At 39.7% G+C, this 15,074-nt stretch overlaps 2 protein-coding genes across 2 annotated transcripts; both read left to right on the top strand.

Annotated features, from left to right (window-relative positions):
- The first annotated feature begins 1,795 nt into the window (after positions 1–1,795).
- lin7c (lin-7 homolog C (C. elegans)) lies at positions 1,796–8,674 on the top strand. The gene is made up of 5 exons (XM_035157202.2): positions 1,796–2,017; positions 3,265–3,383; positions 3,519–3,590; positions 3,710–3,919; positions 4,192–8,674. Exons 1-5 carry the CDS (start codon positions 1,981–1,983, stop codon positions 4,357–4,359), a joined length of 606 nt encoding a protein of 201 aa, XP_035013093.1. The 5' UTR covers positions 1,796–1,980; the 3' UTR covers positions 4,360–8,674.
- Positions 8,675–11,093: 2,419 nt separating this feature from the next.
- LOC118113574 (60S acidic ribosomal protein P2) lies at positions 11,094–14,140 on the top strand. The gene is made up of 5 exons (XM_035163407.2): positions 11,094–11,226; positions 12,217–12,340; positions 12,444–12,492; positions 12,930–13,025; positions 13,432–14,140. Exons 2-5 carry the CDS (start codon positions 12,218–12,220, stop codon positions 13,509–13,511), a joined length of 348 nt encoding a protein of 115 aa, XP_035019298.1. The 5' UTR covers positions 11,094–11,226; position 12,217; the 3' UTR covers positions 13,512–14,140.
- The last annotated feature ends 934 nt before the right edge of the window (positions 14,141–15,074 follow it).

Here is a 15,074-nt window from a genome sequence, read left to right as displayed (position 1 = left end):
TAAATCAACTATCATTCAGTAATTCCTCAAGCCTACAACTGAAACTTGAAGACAAAAACAGGAAGAAAGGAAATAAAAACTTGAGCAAACAAGCATTGGGCCTTTTAGGGCAAATATGGCTGCTGCGTCCGGCCACACCCCAGTCAGTGACGTCCCAGCAGGTATATTTCATCAGCTGTCAAAAGGCTCCAGAGAGTCCTCACCAACTGGGTGTGGTCAGAACAGAAGTGATTCTGTATAGTTTGAATGATTCAGGCCACACAGAGCAGTGCAGCAGCAGATTGCTACAGCCTCCAGATGTGCAGCAGCCAACCAGCAGAGAGCAGTAGAGAGATTGAACGTCCCAGGTGACAGCGAGAGAAGCTTCTTACTGCTTCCTGGTCACCAATACACATAATACATAAAGGAACAATTCCTGAGGAGGATGAGAGCAGCTGCTGAATGAATGATCCTCTAACACACATAATATTGTTGGGTTTATTGATTGTTGAATAGTGACTCAAGACTGGGATCACACACCCGATGACATGTTTTTCCTGGATTCTGGTCAATGAGAACACTGAGTGAACTGAACACAAAACACAAGGATGAGCTTTCCACATTCTCCAGGTTCAATGTCTTCAGTAAACCGAATGTACACCACACGCTTCCTTAAATTAAAGTTAAACCCAAGTCACAGAAATATCCAACTTTTAATATGAAATGTTATTATATTATCTACATATACATATACAGTATGAGTATAGTATAGTATAGTATAGTATAGTATACACTATATACTATATATCATCAAGAATAGAAATAACTTTGATTTGTCAACTACACGAGGCCATGGATAGATGTCACAATCCCAGCAGAAGGTAACATCAGGAAAAAGGAGCATGAGAAGATTGAGAAGTACCAAGGGCTGAAAAAGCTGCTAGAACAGATGTGGAGGGTGAAATTCAATGTGATACATGTGGTTGTAGGTGCATTAGAGGCTGTGACCCCCAAACTAGGAGAGTGGCTCCAGCAGATCACAGTTACAACATCTAAAGCTCAGGCATAGGAACTGCAAACATACTGTGCAGAACCCTCAAACTCCCAGGCCTCTGGTAAAGGACCCGCTTGAGGTAGACATACCACCCCATGTCCCATGTGTGTGTGGGGTACTAGGGGGATTTATATATCATCAAGAATAGAAATAACTTTGATTTGTCGACTACACAAGGCCATATGGGTGAAACTATCATATAGGGATATGTATTTTATATTAAAGGTTCAGTGTGTATAATTTAGTGATATCTAAACATGTTGCAGCTGAATACTCCTCAAATCACCTTTCCCCTCCAAACATGAAAGAGAACCTGTGGTGGTCTTCAGTTCTCATACAGACTCAAAGGTTTTTAGTTTGTCTAGTCAAGGCTACTGTAAAAAACATGGCAGCCTCCGTAGAGAGAACCCGCTCCTGATGTAAATATAAAGTATTTAAATATAAAGGGCTCATTCTTGAGTAAGGAAAACAACAATTCGTACAATTAAGATGAAACACTCTCGTGAAAACATCACAAGGATTATTTTATAGTCAATTTCTGCCAAAGATACCTTTCAGCTAAATCTTACATATTTAACCTTTACATTTTTATTAATAGTATAAATACGTTTTCTTATTAGCGTTATGATTTATTTTTTTAAATATTCTGAACCAATAGTTTAAACACTGATTCACAGTAATTACAAAAGATGCATTCAGTGTCCTCTCGTGAACATCCAGTTCCTGCCATAAATAACACGCTGAGCTCGGTGGTTATCATCCCCTTTCCGAGGATTAGTGAACGCACCGTGACACTGGCAGCTAGCCTAGCCGGCTAACTTGGCTAATCTGATTTATCGCCCGAGTTAAGCACGCGTAAGGTTAGCCAGGATTACCAACTTTAGTTTCCCCACATCTAGCGTTTAACGCAACGTCTACCTGACACCAAACAGCCTCACCTCATCAGGATGGCATCGCTCGGGGAGCCTGTGCGGCTGGAAAGAGGTAAAGTTAATGCGCTAGCTAGAGTTAGCTCAGGAATATTTGTTGTGATAGCAGGGAGGCGTTAGCCTAGCTTAGCCACCATTCGCTTAATGCAGCTGATTGTTGTTCTTTCGGGCTGCATACGTTATTATTTAGCCACATTTTACTGCACTAACAATGTCGTACTGACAACTTAACGGCTTTGGTCAATTGCGTGTATTTTTTGGCACCGAGCTATTTTTATCGTCCGTTTCTGCTATATCGCTTCACTTTGCGCAGCAGCTAACTGGCTAATATGAGTTAAAACAGGGAGTGAACCGAGCTGGTTTGTTAAAGGGTCGATGAGAGTCGGCAGCAAACACACTGAGCTTCATTCACTTAGTTCCACCGCCTCCATCGTCGTTAGCAGCGATGATGAGCAGGAGGAATTCAGTGCATTGTTTATTCAACCTGAGTCGATCTTATAACGCAACACTGACATTAGCATTTGCTGTGTCTGCTAACACAGCAGAGAAAACCCAGATTTACACAAACCTACATACGTTTAATCATCATCTGCGAGTCTCTGGATCTACAGAAATATTGAGGAAGGTTGATCTCATTAGCAATTCGCAGACACAAGGGACACAAATGGAATATAGATTAAAATACAGACAGAAAATTTGAGGAAAATGACTTAATGATTCGTCTGAAATGAAATATGAAGCGTGATATGTTATGGCTTGCTTCATAACAATTAGGGCTGGGAAATAAAGTCGTATACAAAATTATTGCATTATAATTTTAATTGATAATATATAACACAGGTTCATTGTATAGTGATACAATTAAAAAGGTTCTGCTGTGTATCAAGTGTTTGTCATTCTCTGCTCTTTGGGAAGAGTTTAAACCACAACCTTCACTCCGAAGCAAAAATCCATCTTTAAACTTGTAATAAATATTAATGTGATAATCATCAATATTAACTGTTAGGTCAATTTTTATTTAGATAGAATTTTTGTCCGTGTCACCCAGCAATAACAACACTGTTTTATCCAAGTCAAGACAACTCTCTCCACAGGGACAAATCCCTTTTAATCAGAGCATGTGTTTTGAAGGAAAAGATAAATTTAGTCTCCAACTAATTAAAAACGTGTTAATTGACAACAAGCTTATTCCAGTTTTGCTTTTAATAGATAGTTTCCAGTGTTGTGTGTGTCCAGTGTTAAATGTTTCTATTTGCAGAGTAGTGAAAACCTTGATGGTGCTATTTCTGCTCTCGTTGACAGACATCAACCGTGCCATTGAACTGCTTGATAAGCTCCAGAGGACGGGGGAAGTGCCCCCCCAGAAGCTGCAGGCGCTGCAGAGGGTCTTACAGAGTGAATTCTGTAACGCTGTCAGAGAAGTGAGACGTGGTCTTTGCTGTTCTTACAACACTTACCTCCTGTTTTCTCTTCTGATGTTAAACTTGAAAGGCTGAATTTGATGTGATTGCTTTGAGATGTGGTGATGACATATTGTCCCAACAATGTCTCCTCAGGTGTATGAACATGTGTATGAAACGGTGGACATCAACAGCAGTCCTGAGGTCAGGGCCAACGCAACAGCCAAGGTAGACCCTCGTCATCCAAGTTGTCATCTCCCATACAAGCATTTGACTTGAGCTGACCTTTTAACTACTCTTAATTTCAAACTATTTGTTTTTTAACATCACTACTTGTTCATTCGTAGGCTACTGTGGCAGCTTTTGCAGCGAGTGAGGGTCACTCACATCCACGTGTGGTGGAACTGCCGAAGACGGAAGAGGGTCTTGGTTTCAACATCATGGGTGGAAAGGAGCAAAATTCCCCTATTTACATCTCACGGATCATCCCAGGAGGCATCGCTGACCGTCATGGCGGCCTGAAGAGAGGCGACCAGCTTCTCTCTGTTAATGGGGTGGTACGTTGAATTCACAGAATCACTACATACAAAGTGTGGCATGCATTTCATTTTCAGTTTGTGTACAGCTCATTGGGGATGCACTGATCCAATTCAGTTCGTCTATACCCAGTACCTGTAAAATACTGAGGCAATACTGTTGCTTCCTACATATTGAGTGCATCTTGAGATAAACAATTACCCATGGTATATATCTTTTTGATTATAAAGTCATAAAATAATCTTGTATGTCTGTGTCTTGTATTACAGTATATCTGTTTTTTTCCCCCCAGAGTGTTGAAGGCGAGCACCATGAGAAAGCTGTGGAACTCCTCAAAGCAGCTCAGGGCACAGTGAAGCTGGTAGTAAGGTACACCCCCAAAGTCCTCGAGGAAATGGAGTCCCGCTTTGAGAAAATGAGGTCGGCGAAGCGCCGGCAACAGAACAACTATCCCCAGTAGGATTTTCCCATGTTGATGTCCAGCTCCCATGTCTCTCCTCCTCCCCCTCCTCTAGCCTTCTGGCCATCTGTTCTGGTCTCTTTCTTATCTCCCGACCCAAAAAACATAACATACATAAGTCTTAGTTGCCTCTCACTCATTCCCTACATTGTGCTTATACCCTTCTCTGTAGCATTTTTACTATTCAACATTGTTACTGTAATAGACACTACGACTCTAGACGAACACTAGAATGATCACGATTGTCAGTGTAGGTGGTCTCTCACACGTGTGCATTATTTTCAAATTGACAATTTGAATGCAAGTATGAGTACTTTTGTGACCATCTTCAGAGCTTCTTTTACTGGAAAGGTAGTGTTTTTAATTCTTTTATCAGCCACTACCAAGTGCCTCAGGGCAAACACGTTCATCCTATGTACTGTGTTCACTGTTCATTTTTTTTTCTTTCAAATGGTTTGAAGTCGAGTACTGGTTATTAAATGCTTGTGGCAGGAATCACTACATGTTCTGCAACTGTTATTTTCAAAGATCTTTTTAAGTTGAGTATAAATACATTTTCAATTCAACGGCCACTCTAAACGCAAGTCCAGAATAGCTGGAGGAGTTGGTGTCAGTGAATTTGTTAAAAAACATGTTTGATAACAAGGGAAACCACGGAAAGGACACATATAATCAACAGTGATGGATAATATGGAAGGTTTCTTTCTCTGGGTTAAGTTTTCTTTGTGTCATACCACACTGTTAAAAACATTCAGTAGGTGCTGTAAGTGATACAAAAGGGTCTCAGCAAATCATGAACTAATTCCTGCCATCATAGAGACTCACAGTTTTACTTTTATCTAAGTAGTAAACCTTCACAAGCATAATCTCTGCAGTCAGCATGACACAAGATGAAACCTGTTCAGCTTCTGATTCCTTTTTCTTGACGTGAATCAGGATTTTATACGTTGTGTTTTTCTTTAGTCAGGTACAGAACATTTACATAACATTTGTCTGTGATCTTTGCTTAAATCTGCTTGTTAGTGCTGTTTGCGTCATTTAGTGACGGTACAAAGCAAAGTAAGACATTCATTATATCGAGCAATCTCTTTGTTACAGTAATGTGAGCTGTCGTCATTGTTTTCATGAGTGAAATGGCAGATGCTGATATCGCACACGTTGTTCATGGCCATTCATCATGACTTTATACAGTCTTTAGGGCATTATGTTGAACATCTGTTGTTTTTTAACATTTTATTTCTCAACGTCTGACTCAAAACAAAAAGTGTGTCTGAAATGAAGCCTTCGCTACTTTTGGATTTGTATATCTTGGTTGCATTAAGACCTTTAAGTGGTTTATCATATCCATAACACCAGGACTGGAGTCAGGATCAACATTCAAATAGTGCAACTGTAGATTTTAATCATTTAGTTAAACAATGACTTATGACAACCTACCTGGCTCTGACAATATATTTGTTGCTATACAGTACCAAGACATTTCTGTCATTTCTTTTCATTATTTTTAGCAACTGTCTTTGCCCTATTAAAGCTCCATTCTTTACAATATTTAATTATTCAATATATATTAACAAAAGTATTTATTTTAAGACTTTTCTTGCTATTCCAACAAAGGGAACATTAATGTAGTAATTGTCTGTTCGAACCCTCCTCATTCACTCTTTTAGTGTGACAACAAACTTTCATTTAAGAGACTTATCCACACTAGTGTTTTGTTTCCATGGTAGAGGCAATATCCTGTATATAGCATATAGCATACATCATCCCTCAAACTAGGCTATTGTTAAGCAAGCCATACGATTTTCCAGTCTCAGGATCCACAAATCCCATAGTTGAGACAGGAAGGTGGCAGTTGAGATAGTTATTTATTAAAAGGAAGGAGGATAAAGTAACGTAACCGTGTGTGAAAGCAGGAAAGCTTTTAGCTTCGCTGTAGCTTCTGTGTTTCTTTGAATGGTGTCATTAACGTCCTGCACTGTTTGTCCTCTGGTGTTGAAGCATTCTTTTCATTTTTTTTTTTATGCCGTGCACTGTTAAATGGACATCCAGTCAAGTTTGTCACTTTCAAATTGTTTTGGCACCAGTTGTCAAGACTTGACATGATGACGATAAACAGCTGCACAGCTATTGTGACCGAGGCGTCTGAAATTATGTCACTGATAGTTTCCATTCGCTTGTGTGATGAAGTAATTCCAACGCTTTTCTCTCTGTTTTTCATTCATTGTTTTTTTTCCCTGCCATCTCCTAACATACATGAAGGTTCAACTTACTGTTACATTTTCAGTCAATTTCTCCAGCAAACTGTAAATAGCTTACTAAAAGGTGTTAAAGTCCATAGGTAGATTTTAGCATGAAATTATTTATATTGTTTTCACCAGAATATGAGTGTGTGTGTGTTTCAGGGATCTGGAAAATGTCCTTAAATGGGTTGCATCACTGAATGTTTAAAAAAAGAAAACATTGTCAGTTCAAGATTAGGAAAATATTGGTTGTTGTTTTTCTACAATAAAGTGAGTTTAATTCGGGGATGATGTGATATTTTTTTCCTTAATAATTGGAACTGAAATTGTTGTTTGCAAAAGTAACATTCAAAGAAAGCAATTTGCAAATTGAAATTTGTTGCAGCCTCTACATTCATCCATTATAAGTTTACTTCAGGAGAGACTTCAGTTGAAAGGGAACACAATTCACAATAACAGAAGGAAGTGATAGAAATGAGTCCGTTTGGTTCTCAGACGCCTGATGGTCCAGGTAAAAGCAGGTGAGGGCGTGTGTAGTGTAGGAGACTCCACCTCAGGATGTACACACTAATGGTGGTTGATAGGACGAAGAGGAGGAGGAGGAGGAGGAGGGTCACAGCGAATCATAGAAATGACTCCTGACATTGACAGAGCAGGTTTAAAGTTTTAAAGCATTGCGTGATTGGCTGATTGGATTACAGTAAACACCTAACCATCAGCTGATCAGAAGAGGCCGGGAGAGAGAGAAGTGTGAAAAGAGGATGGTAGAGAAAGTCTCCCTGAGAGAACTTACGCTAAACGTCCTATGTCAGTCTGCTGTTCCTTGAAATGTCAGGTTACCTGCAGCACTGTGATCCCAGTAGAAGGTGTGGGCAACTTAAATGAAATTGTGTGTTACTTTAACATACATGTAGAATTACCAGGTGTGTTCTCTTTAAATCCTGAAACCAAACTCCTGATGACACCTCCTTAATTTTTGGGATAAAATCTAATACAGCACAGACACACACAGTACTGCAAATCAACTATCTATGCAAGGTCATGGCAAAACTTGTATTGGTGAAAAATAGTTTTGCTGCAGAATGTTATTGACATTTATGACCTAAAGGCTGTGTGGACAAATGTGATGTGGGAGCCGCTGCACTTAAAATGATTGGATTTACATAATGAGCTGTTTGGTTCATTGTAAAAATCCAATATTGATCACCATCAAGTGAAAATTCCCATGTGATATTAGCCTTTCTACCTAATTAATGATTGTCCGGATGTATGTAGGAGAATATATGACAGCGTGGTTATTAGTTTGACCATTCCATAGCTTTCTTTAGTTAGGAGGCAGAACATTTAGCAGAAGAGCAGGATGTACAGATAAGTGGAAAGGTCTTAATATAATGTATACTTTGTCCCTTATAATTGTGTTTTATCAGGCTTCAGATAAGTAACTAACGAACGACAAGTAAATCAGGATCAAAACGTAATGAGACTTGGTTATTGATCTTGCACAGTCTCCCTCTCCACTGAATGTCACTGACCATCGTCTAAGTTAGTTGCAGAACCTTTGTGAAGTCAACTTTCTACCACTTCTCCTTGTCTATATATTGGAATGGTCAATAAAGTATTTTTTATAATAGTTTTGTTTTGATATTTTTCTCAATTTTTATAAGTGGGTTTTCCTAAAAAATAAATACCAGGAATAATTGGTACTTCCATTTTGACTTGTGTACCAGGACATGTATCAGCGAAGTCTCTCTGAAATGCGGCGCTGATGTGCAATCGATCTTGCGGCTGTATGAACGAACGAAACCGTCCTCGATCAGCGCTTCTGTTCTGAGACCTGAACTGATTTGTCTTTTCTTTTTAGTACCAAGACCAGACTTGCGACGTTTGTGAACATTTTTGATAATGTTTTGATATGTTTTAATCGTTGCTCGTTTAGGATTATTACCTGTAGACTGTGTTGTGTTACGTTGTGTTATCTAATTTCCTGTGCTAACGTTGGTGTGGAATGTAAACTGTTGTGATGTAGAACGTAACAATGATTTGACTGGAGGCTGAATAAACCGTGCTTCAATGTGTGACTTATGATGGGTTTTCTTTAACGTCTTTCACGCACACAACACTTGTTTCAGTTGGATTCTCAGAAGCAGGGAAGGAGTTTTGAGAGGTCGCGTCTGACGCCATCCCTTCATGATCAAAACAAGATGTTCATAGGCATGTCTCTTATGATTCTTACAGTACGCGAGCGCCACAACAATCTTCACACTTCATAGTAATTGTCATGCCTGGCACATACGGCAAATGTTTTATGGACACTGAACGCATGCACACCACGCCCAGCACGAGCTCCTTTTGAAGTGGAGAGAAACATGTTTGCTGTCAAACACTGTTGAAAGAATGAACCCGCTGTGAACTTTCATGCTCAGCTATTGAAAGAGTTGTTATTTTCTGACTCATCTGTAACACTCGTGTTTGTAGCAGGTTCACTAATAAACATTTCTCCTTCCTCCTCGCTGTTCTGCGTCACTGCTCCATCACTGTCATGTCAAGAGAAAGCAACTTGGCTTTTACAGCATGAGTTCAAGTGTTTCTCTTGAACCACAACAGTTTCTTGGTTGAAACCATGTGTCTGTGAGTAGATGGAGACATTCAAGGGACAAAAAGACATGAAATGAAAATGAGATGGCAATAAAGTCCTGTGGTTTCCTACTTTGTCTGTCATGCTCCTGTTTGGAAGCCAAAAAAAAGACCTCATTCTCTTTTTATTGCAAATTAACATTTAAGCAACACTTTGCCCAGACTGCCGCAGCTTTTACAACCAAAAGAACAAAGCTTTTTGATGTTCCTTCACAAGATTCATGCTTTTATTGGGGCAGCTGTTTCCCAGGAGCAGGTCGTCCACTAACCAGAGGGTCAGAGGTTCGATCCCTGGCTCCTCCAGTCTGCTTGTTTTCGTCTGTTTGTCAGTTAGCAGGATTATTATGGGGTATAATCCAAAGAAGAACCTATTACATTTTGTAGCAGATCTAGGCTTTTCTCTTATATAATGTGAGATATGGCTTTTTTTTTTTCATTTCCCCAGGAAATAATACATGGATCAGGCAGGTGAAAAAGAACGGCATGTTTAGGGATCTGATTTCTATGAGTGTGGTGCAGCTTGATTGAAGTTAAGTTGATTGTCGGGCCTTGGTGGAGGTATGGGCTTGTTGTCCCCAAAATAATCCAATTCATTCATTGCCTTTTACAGCAGACATTATGACTAATCACTAAAACATCAATGATAGCTCCCTTCCATTGCAGTGCATAATTTTTTATATTTTTTATACAGTTAAATCACTTTAAAGGTGAGATTTCATGAGATAATAATCTTGCCTATATCTGGATATAGGTATATTTAAAAGGTAGTTTTACCCACATGCATCCATTCACACTGTAGATGTCGGAGAGCAGCTCTGTAACAGCAGATTCAGTGATAGATCGGGGCCGGTTGCCTGGAACCAAACAGTGCACGTGACAGCGATTCATTAGAGCTGATTGTTCACACTACAGCTGGAGACCAGAGCGCAGATGCTGGTATCTCATGGTGTGGGCCCCCGATCCGTTGCAGAAGCTCACGTGTGGATGCTTCACTTCGTGCTTTCTGGCAACTAAAATCAATCACACCCAGGAGCAAACCCAGCGGCAGCAGCAGAGACTTGAGGACGAGGCAGGAGGCCGAAATGGATCAGGAGCCAAGTCAGCAGCAGGAACAGAGCAGGAAGAAGCTGATACACAGTAAAACACACACACACAAATCTAAACTCACTTTGCTTTTTTCTCATTTTCATGCCAGGCTTATGATGTGAGTAAATCCAACATCACTCATTGCCCAATGACATTCACTGGAAACGTCTAACTCATTAACACTAGTGAAAGAAACAGTGAGGACGCCATGGAACAAAATGTGGAAAAAATTGCAATAGTATCAGTATAAAAACACATAAAACATGCAACATAGGTGCATGAATCAACTGCCTCTGAGCATGCAGGGAGGCTGCCCTTCACATTGACCCCATGATGGTTAGTGAGTGGTGGGGATCAGGGTTTTAGCCCCGCTCATTACCATCGCCAAGGAAGTTCTGGTTTCACCCTGTCCATTTGTTTGCTGGTTGGTTTGTTTAGCAGCAGGATTATGCATAATCTACAGAATGGAGAGTTGTTTCTTTCTTTAACATTGCAACACGTAGATTGTTGTTTTTTTGTACATTTTCACAATCTCCCCAACTTTGTTTCATGGATCTTGGTGAAAAAAAATTCATAATAGTTCAATAATAATATAAGTGTGAGTGCAGGATAGCTTCAAGCAGGGTTAAAATAAATCACCAAACTCTGAGCTGATATTATTGTTATTATTATTATTATTATTATTATTATTATTATTACTGGTGAAACTCAGGGTCCAGTTGTGTTGAACCAGCAGTTCACGTTTCATTGCACTGTCGGTAGGTGACCAGCAGGAGCCGCCTTCACTTTCTCTCGCTCTGATCACCGTAGAAGAAGAAGCACGGTTTCTTCCGCCTCCATCAGCCGACGCTTCTTCCTTTCTGCCCGCTAACCCCGAAGAGAACACGCGTTCACCTCTGTAGCTCAAGTGAGTGTCTACTTTTAATAACCTAATAAACACGTGAATCAGTGCGCAACCGAGCACAGCGTGTCGAGGAACAACTTAACTTCTGCTCCTGGTAACTCAGAGACAGTAAAGAGCGATGTAACGTCAATATTTAATGTTTTTACGCCCCGTGGCAGAAGTTAGCTAGGCTAGCTAGCTAAGTTGGCTAGCTGGACCGGGGCACACGCCGCCACATGGGTGTCAACCCTAACCCTCTTATATCAAGTTTTTAACTGTTAACTGCGATTCGCTATAACAACAGGTTTTAACACTTCATATTTGTTAACACTTGAGAGTTGAAGGTCCCACTCATACAGCCGGGAAATGTGTACGAAACTGTGGTGTGTCTATGCTAACTGTCCAGTATTCTTTTCATGATCTGGTGACAGTCATGTCAAGCGAACCTTGGTAATGTGTATTTGTAAGAACACAATGATACTTAATGTAGATTGGTAGAGTTTACTCTACTTTCTACCTAATAACAAGTTGCTCAGATTATATGTAGACAAATCAAAGTGACAGCAAGGCTAGCTATCATACTTCCATATAGAGGCAAATAAAGATTATATCTGTATAAAAAGAAATCAGTGACCATCCACAAAGAAAATAAAGGATTCGAATTTTCCTCAAGTCTTCATGTTTTTAGTCTGAACTGTGAAACAGACCAAAATTATAATTATCACGATAAATGTCCCATCCTTTCTCTCAACTTTTGTTCCTGAGCAAAGCATTTTGCCATTGATGGAAACCCTAAGAGTGAGATTAGAAACGTGAACAAACTGTCAACAATATATTAGTCTATGTGCTGGATCGACCTGGGTGTGTCACACTGATGGTTTTTAGGTTTTCTACTGTTTAATTAAGATGAAGAATAGGCTTCCTTTAAACAAAGTTTTCTTCCAACTTGTACGTCTCTTGTATTTCTGGTTGTCAACAATACGTCTGTGTTAAACCGTCCCATTGTGTCTTTAGGATGCGTTACGTTGCTGCATACCTGCTCGCTGCCCTTGGAGGCAATGAAACCCCTGAATCCAAGGACATCAAGAAGATCCTGGAAAGTGTTGGCATTGAGGCCGATGACGCATGCATGACCAAGGTACAGAGCAGCCTGCTCTTCATTGTTTCTGCTGCTACAGTTGAACCGTTGGCTTGTCATGACTTTGGTGATATATATATATATTTGGTCTCCTTCTCAACAGGTCATTTCTGAGCTCAAGGGAAAGAATGTGAATGAGGTGATCGCATCAGGTGAGTCTGCCACTGTGTTGTACCTTTGTGGTGTTCAATTTTGGTGAATTTGGTAGATCTGAGTCCCTCTAAGACAATGAAGCACCTGTTACGATTTGAACAATATGTGCCTTTGAATTTTATCCAAAATACATGAAACTGACCCATTATATTCACAATATCTGCTAAAAACAAACAGGAGAAGCTTATTTGCAGCCAATGATAATAATATCCCACTTTTAAACTTTGACTCTGCACTCTAAATATGACGACCAAAAAGGCAGTGTTCACTTAGCTAAATCTGTAAAATACATCAAAATATTGTCACCAAGTCCAGGGAAGATGTTTATGCTAATATTGTTGAAGCTAAATATTCACATTGTCTTACTGTTCTGTTTCTGGCTGCTGAGCCCCAGTGTTATCACTCATGCTTTGTTTGCCAACCCATCTCCCCCCAGGTTACGGTAAACTGGCCAGCATGCCAGCAGGTGGTGCCGTGGCTGTTGCCAGCTCTGCGGCTGCAGGCTCAGGTGGAGCCGCAGCCCCTGCTGCAGGTGAGCATTTCAGCTTAGCACCTTGTTTGTCAGCATCAGTGACACTTGGCACACAGTGCCTCTGCTTTCACCTTTTATGTTAGTAAGATTACTTCAAGCCAAATTAGTTGTCGTAGTTTTCTTTATCATATAGATTGTGGGTAAAAGCCATTAAGATGCTTTTAGGGTTTTTGGGCAACAATTTTGGATTCTTTGTGTAAATTTGTAGAAATTTGTGTCATAATTTTCTTATTCACAAGTTAAAGTATAGTATCCTCTTATACAACAGTTTGTTGTATTAACCCAGTGGACAGCTGTTTTCTAACATGTGCACAAGTTACCTTAGTGACCTCTTGAGCGTAGCTGTTTGTTCAAATGTGCTTTGGTGTTTATAGCAGAAAAATAATTTGTTGTTGTTGTTTTGCAGCTGCTGCTGCTGAGGAGGAAGAGAAGAAAGATGAGTCTGAGGCGTCCGATGACGACATGGGATTCGGCCTGTTCGACTAAACTTTTTCAAAACATGAATAAAGTTTATAAAAAACTCTTCTCTTACAATCTTTTTTTTAATTTTTTTACAAATCGCCCTCCTGTAAACCACATTTTGTGTCGAGTAGATGGTAACATGCTGTTTTATGCTGCTAACTATAAAGCTCCCTGTAACAATAGTTTTCAAATTTGATTTGACCAAATAATGCATTTTCTCACTTTGTTGAGGTTTCAAAATTTATTGACCGATCAAAATTGACAGCTAAGCAATTTCATAGGACCAGTGTCAATATGTGAGTTGTAGGATGTCAGTGTTTAGTCTCTAGGTCCAATTGTGCCACAGGACAACGGTTTCTTTCTACTATATTACATCCGGTACTGGACCATGACTTGTGTAATTGAGTGGTATGGCCAACAGATGGCGATATTGAGTGTCCGACTAGTGCAGTGTGTCAATGTTTGCTGCTGTCTAAGAAGGAGTGCTGAATTATCCATGAGAATTAGATTCTTACACCAGAAACAACTCTGCACCTTTTCAATACTTAGTATAAAAACCCTACGACTGCAGGTGATATGCACGTAGTTTACCACTATGAGAGAGCATATAAATTAATAGATAAAAATAATAAAATTGTTTCTATTATCCTGGATATAAGCTGTGTTAACTTGAATGTGATCTTTTCCTTAATGAATACTTCAGGGCTCTGTAACAGGAACGAGAATCCATCACTGTCGCTGAAACACGAGAACATCAGTTGTTCTTAGACAAAAAGCAGGTTATTAATAACCTCAGTCTTTGATCTAAATCTGGAAATTCAGCACCATTTCAGAACAGACAAGGATATAATAGTATAAATAAAACACAGAACTTTAATGTTGGCCTAAAAAGCAGAATGGCTTATTACACAACAATTCAACTTATCAGTGAGTTTTATTTTCTCGGTTTACTGCCACTCATAATTAATGACTGCTGCAACCAATGAAGAGAAAAGACGAGGCTTCACTGGTTTCCTGAGGTCAGTTCATTTCATGAAATTCAGGTTCAAGGGTCAACACAATGAGCTCAAAGCACTAATCATTAAACCACACAGATGAGTCAATGTCAATAGCAGTGAGTTTTGTGAGCAGGTGTAGGACACAGTCAGACTTCATGAGAACGTGGTTGTGTTTCCATTGCAGCACCAGACCTATAATCAGGTTTGAAACTATCGGTCATATGTACAGCGTGTTCTGCTGACTGCCTCGACACTGCAACTGAATATTATCATCTAGGTTTTTATATACAGTCTGTTATCTACAACACCGTGTGTTACGAAACACGAGAGTAGTATAGAGGATGACTGAATCACTAAAATCCCATTTCACTGTGTACTGTAATAGCTCTGATTACATTATCCACCTCTCAGGCTGAACTCAGGCACAATGTCTAAATCTTTGCTCATATCTACATATCTTTGCTCCTGAGTAATCACAGACAGACCATAAACTCAAATACGGACCTTAATGGAACATATATAATTAGAAGGGCACTCAGTAGAGCACATACCTCCACCAAGGCCCAACAGTCCCCTTAAATTTAACAAG

The sequence above is a fragment of the Hippoglossus stenolepis genome, chromosome 1, assembly GCF_022539355.2.
Source record: "Hippoglossus stenolepis isolate QCI-W04-F060 chromosome 1, HSTE1.2, whole genome shotgun sequence".
NCBI classification, from domain to species: Eukaryota; Metazoa; Chordata; class Actinopteri; order Pleuronectiformes; family Pleuronectidae; genus Hippoglossus; species Hippoglossus stenolepis.
The sequence above is the reverse complement of the archived record's forward strand: the minus strand, read 5'-3'. Positions and strand labels throughout refer to the sequence as shown.

Coding starts and splice junctions, on each gene's coding strand:
- LOC118113574 (XM_035163407.2), top strand. CDS start 12,218: ATGCGTTACGTTGCTGCATACCTGCTCGCTGCCCTTGGAGGCAATGAA. Junction 12,341..12,443: donor ATGACGCATGCATGACCAAG/GTACAGAGCAGC, acceptor CCTTCTCAACAG/GTCATTTCTGAGCTCAAGGG. Junction 12,493..12,929: donor GAATGAGGTGATCGCATCAG/GTGAGTCTGCCA, acceptor ATCTCCCCCCAG/GTTACGGTAAACTGGCCAGC.
- lin7c (XM_035157202.2), top strand. CDS start 1,981: ATGGCATCGCTCGGGGAGCCTGTGCGGCTGGAAAGAG. Junction 2,018..3,264: donor GCCTGTGCGGCTGGAAAGAG/GTAAAGTTAATG, acceptor TCTCGTTGACAG/ACATCAACCGTGCCATTGAA. Junction 3,384..3,518: donor TCTGTAACGCTGTCAGAGAA/GTGAGACGTGGT, acceptor ATGTCTCCTCAG/GTGTATGAACATGTGTATGA.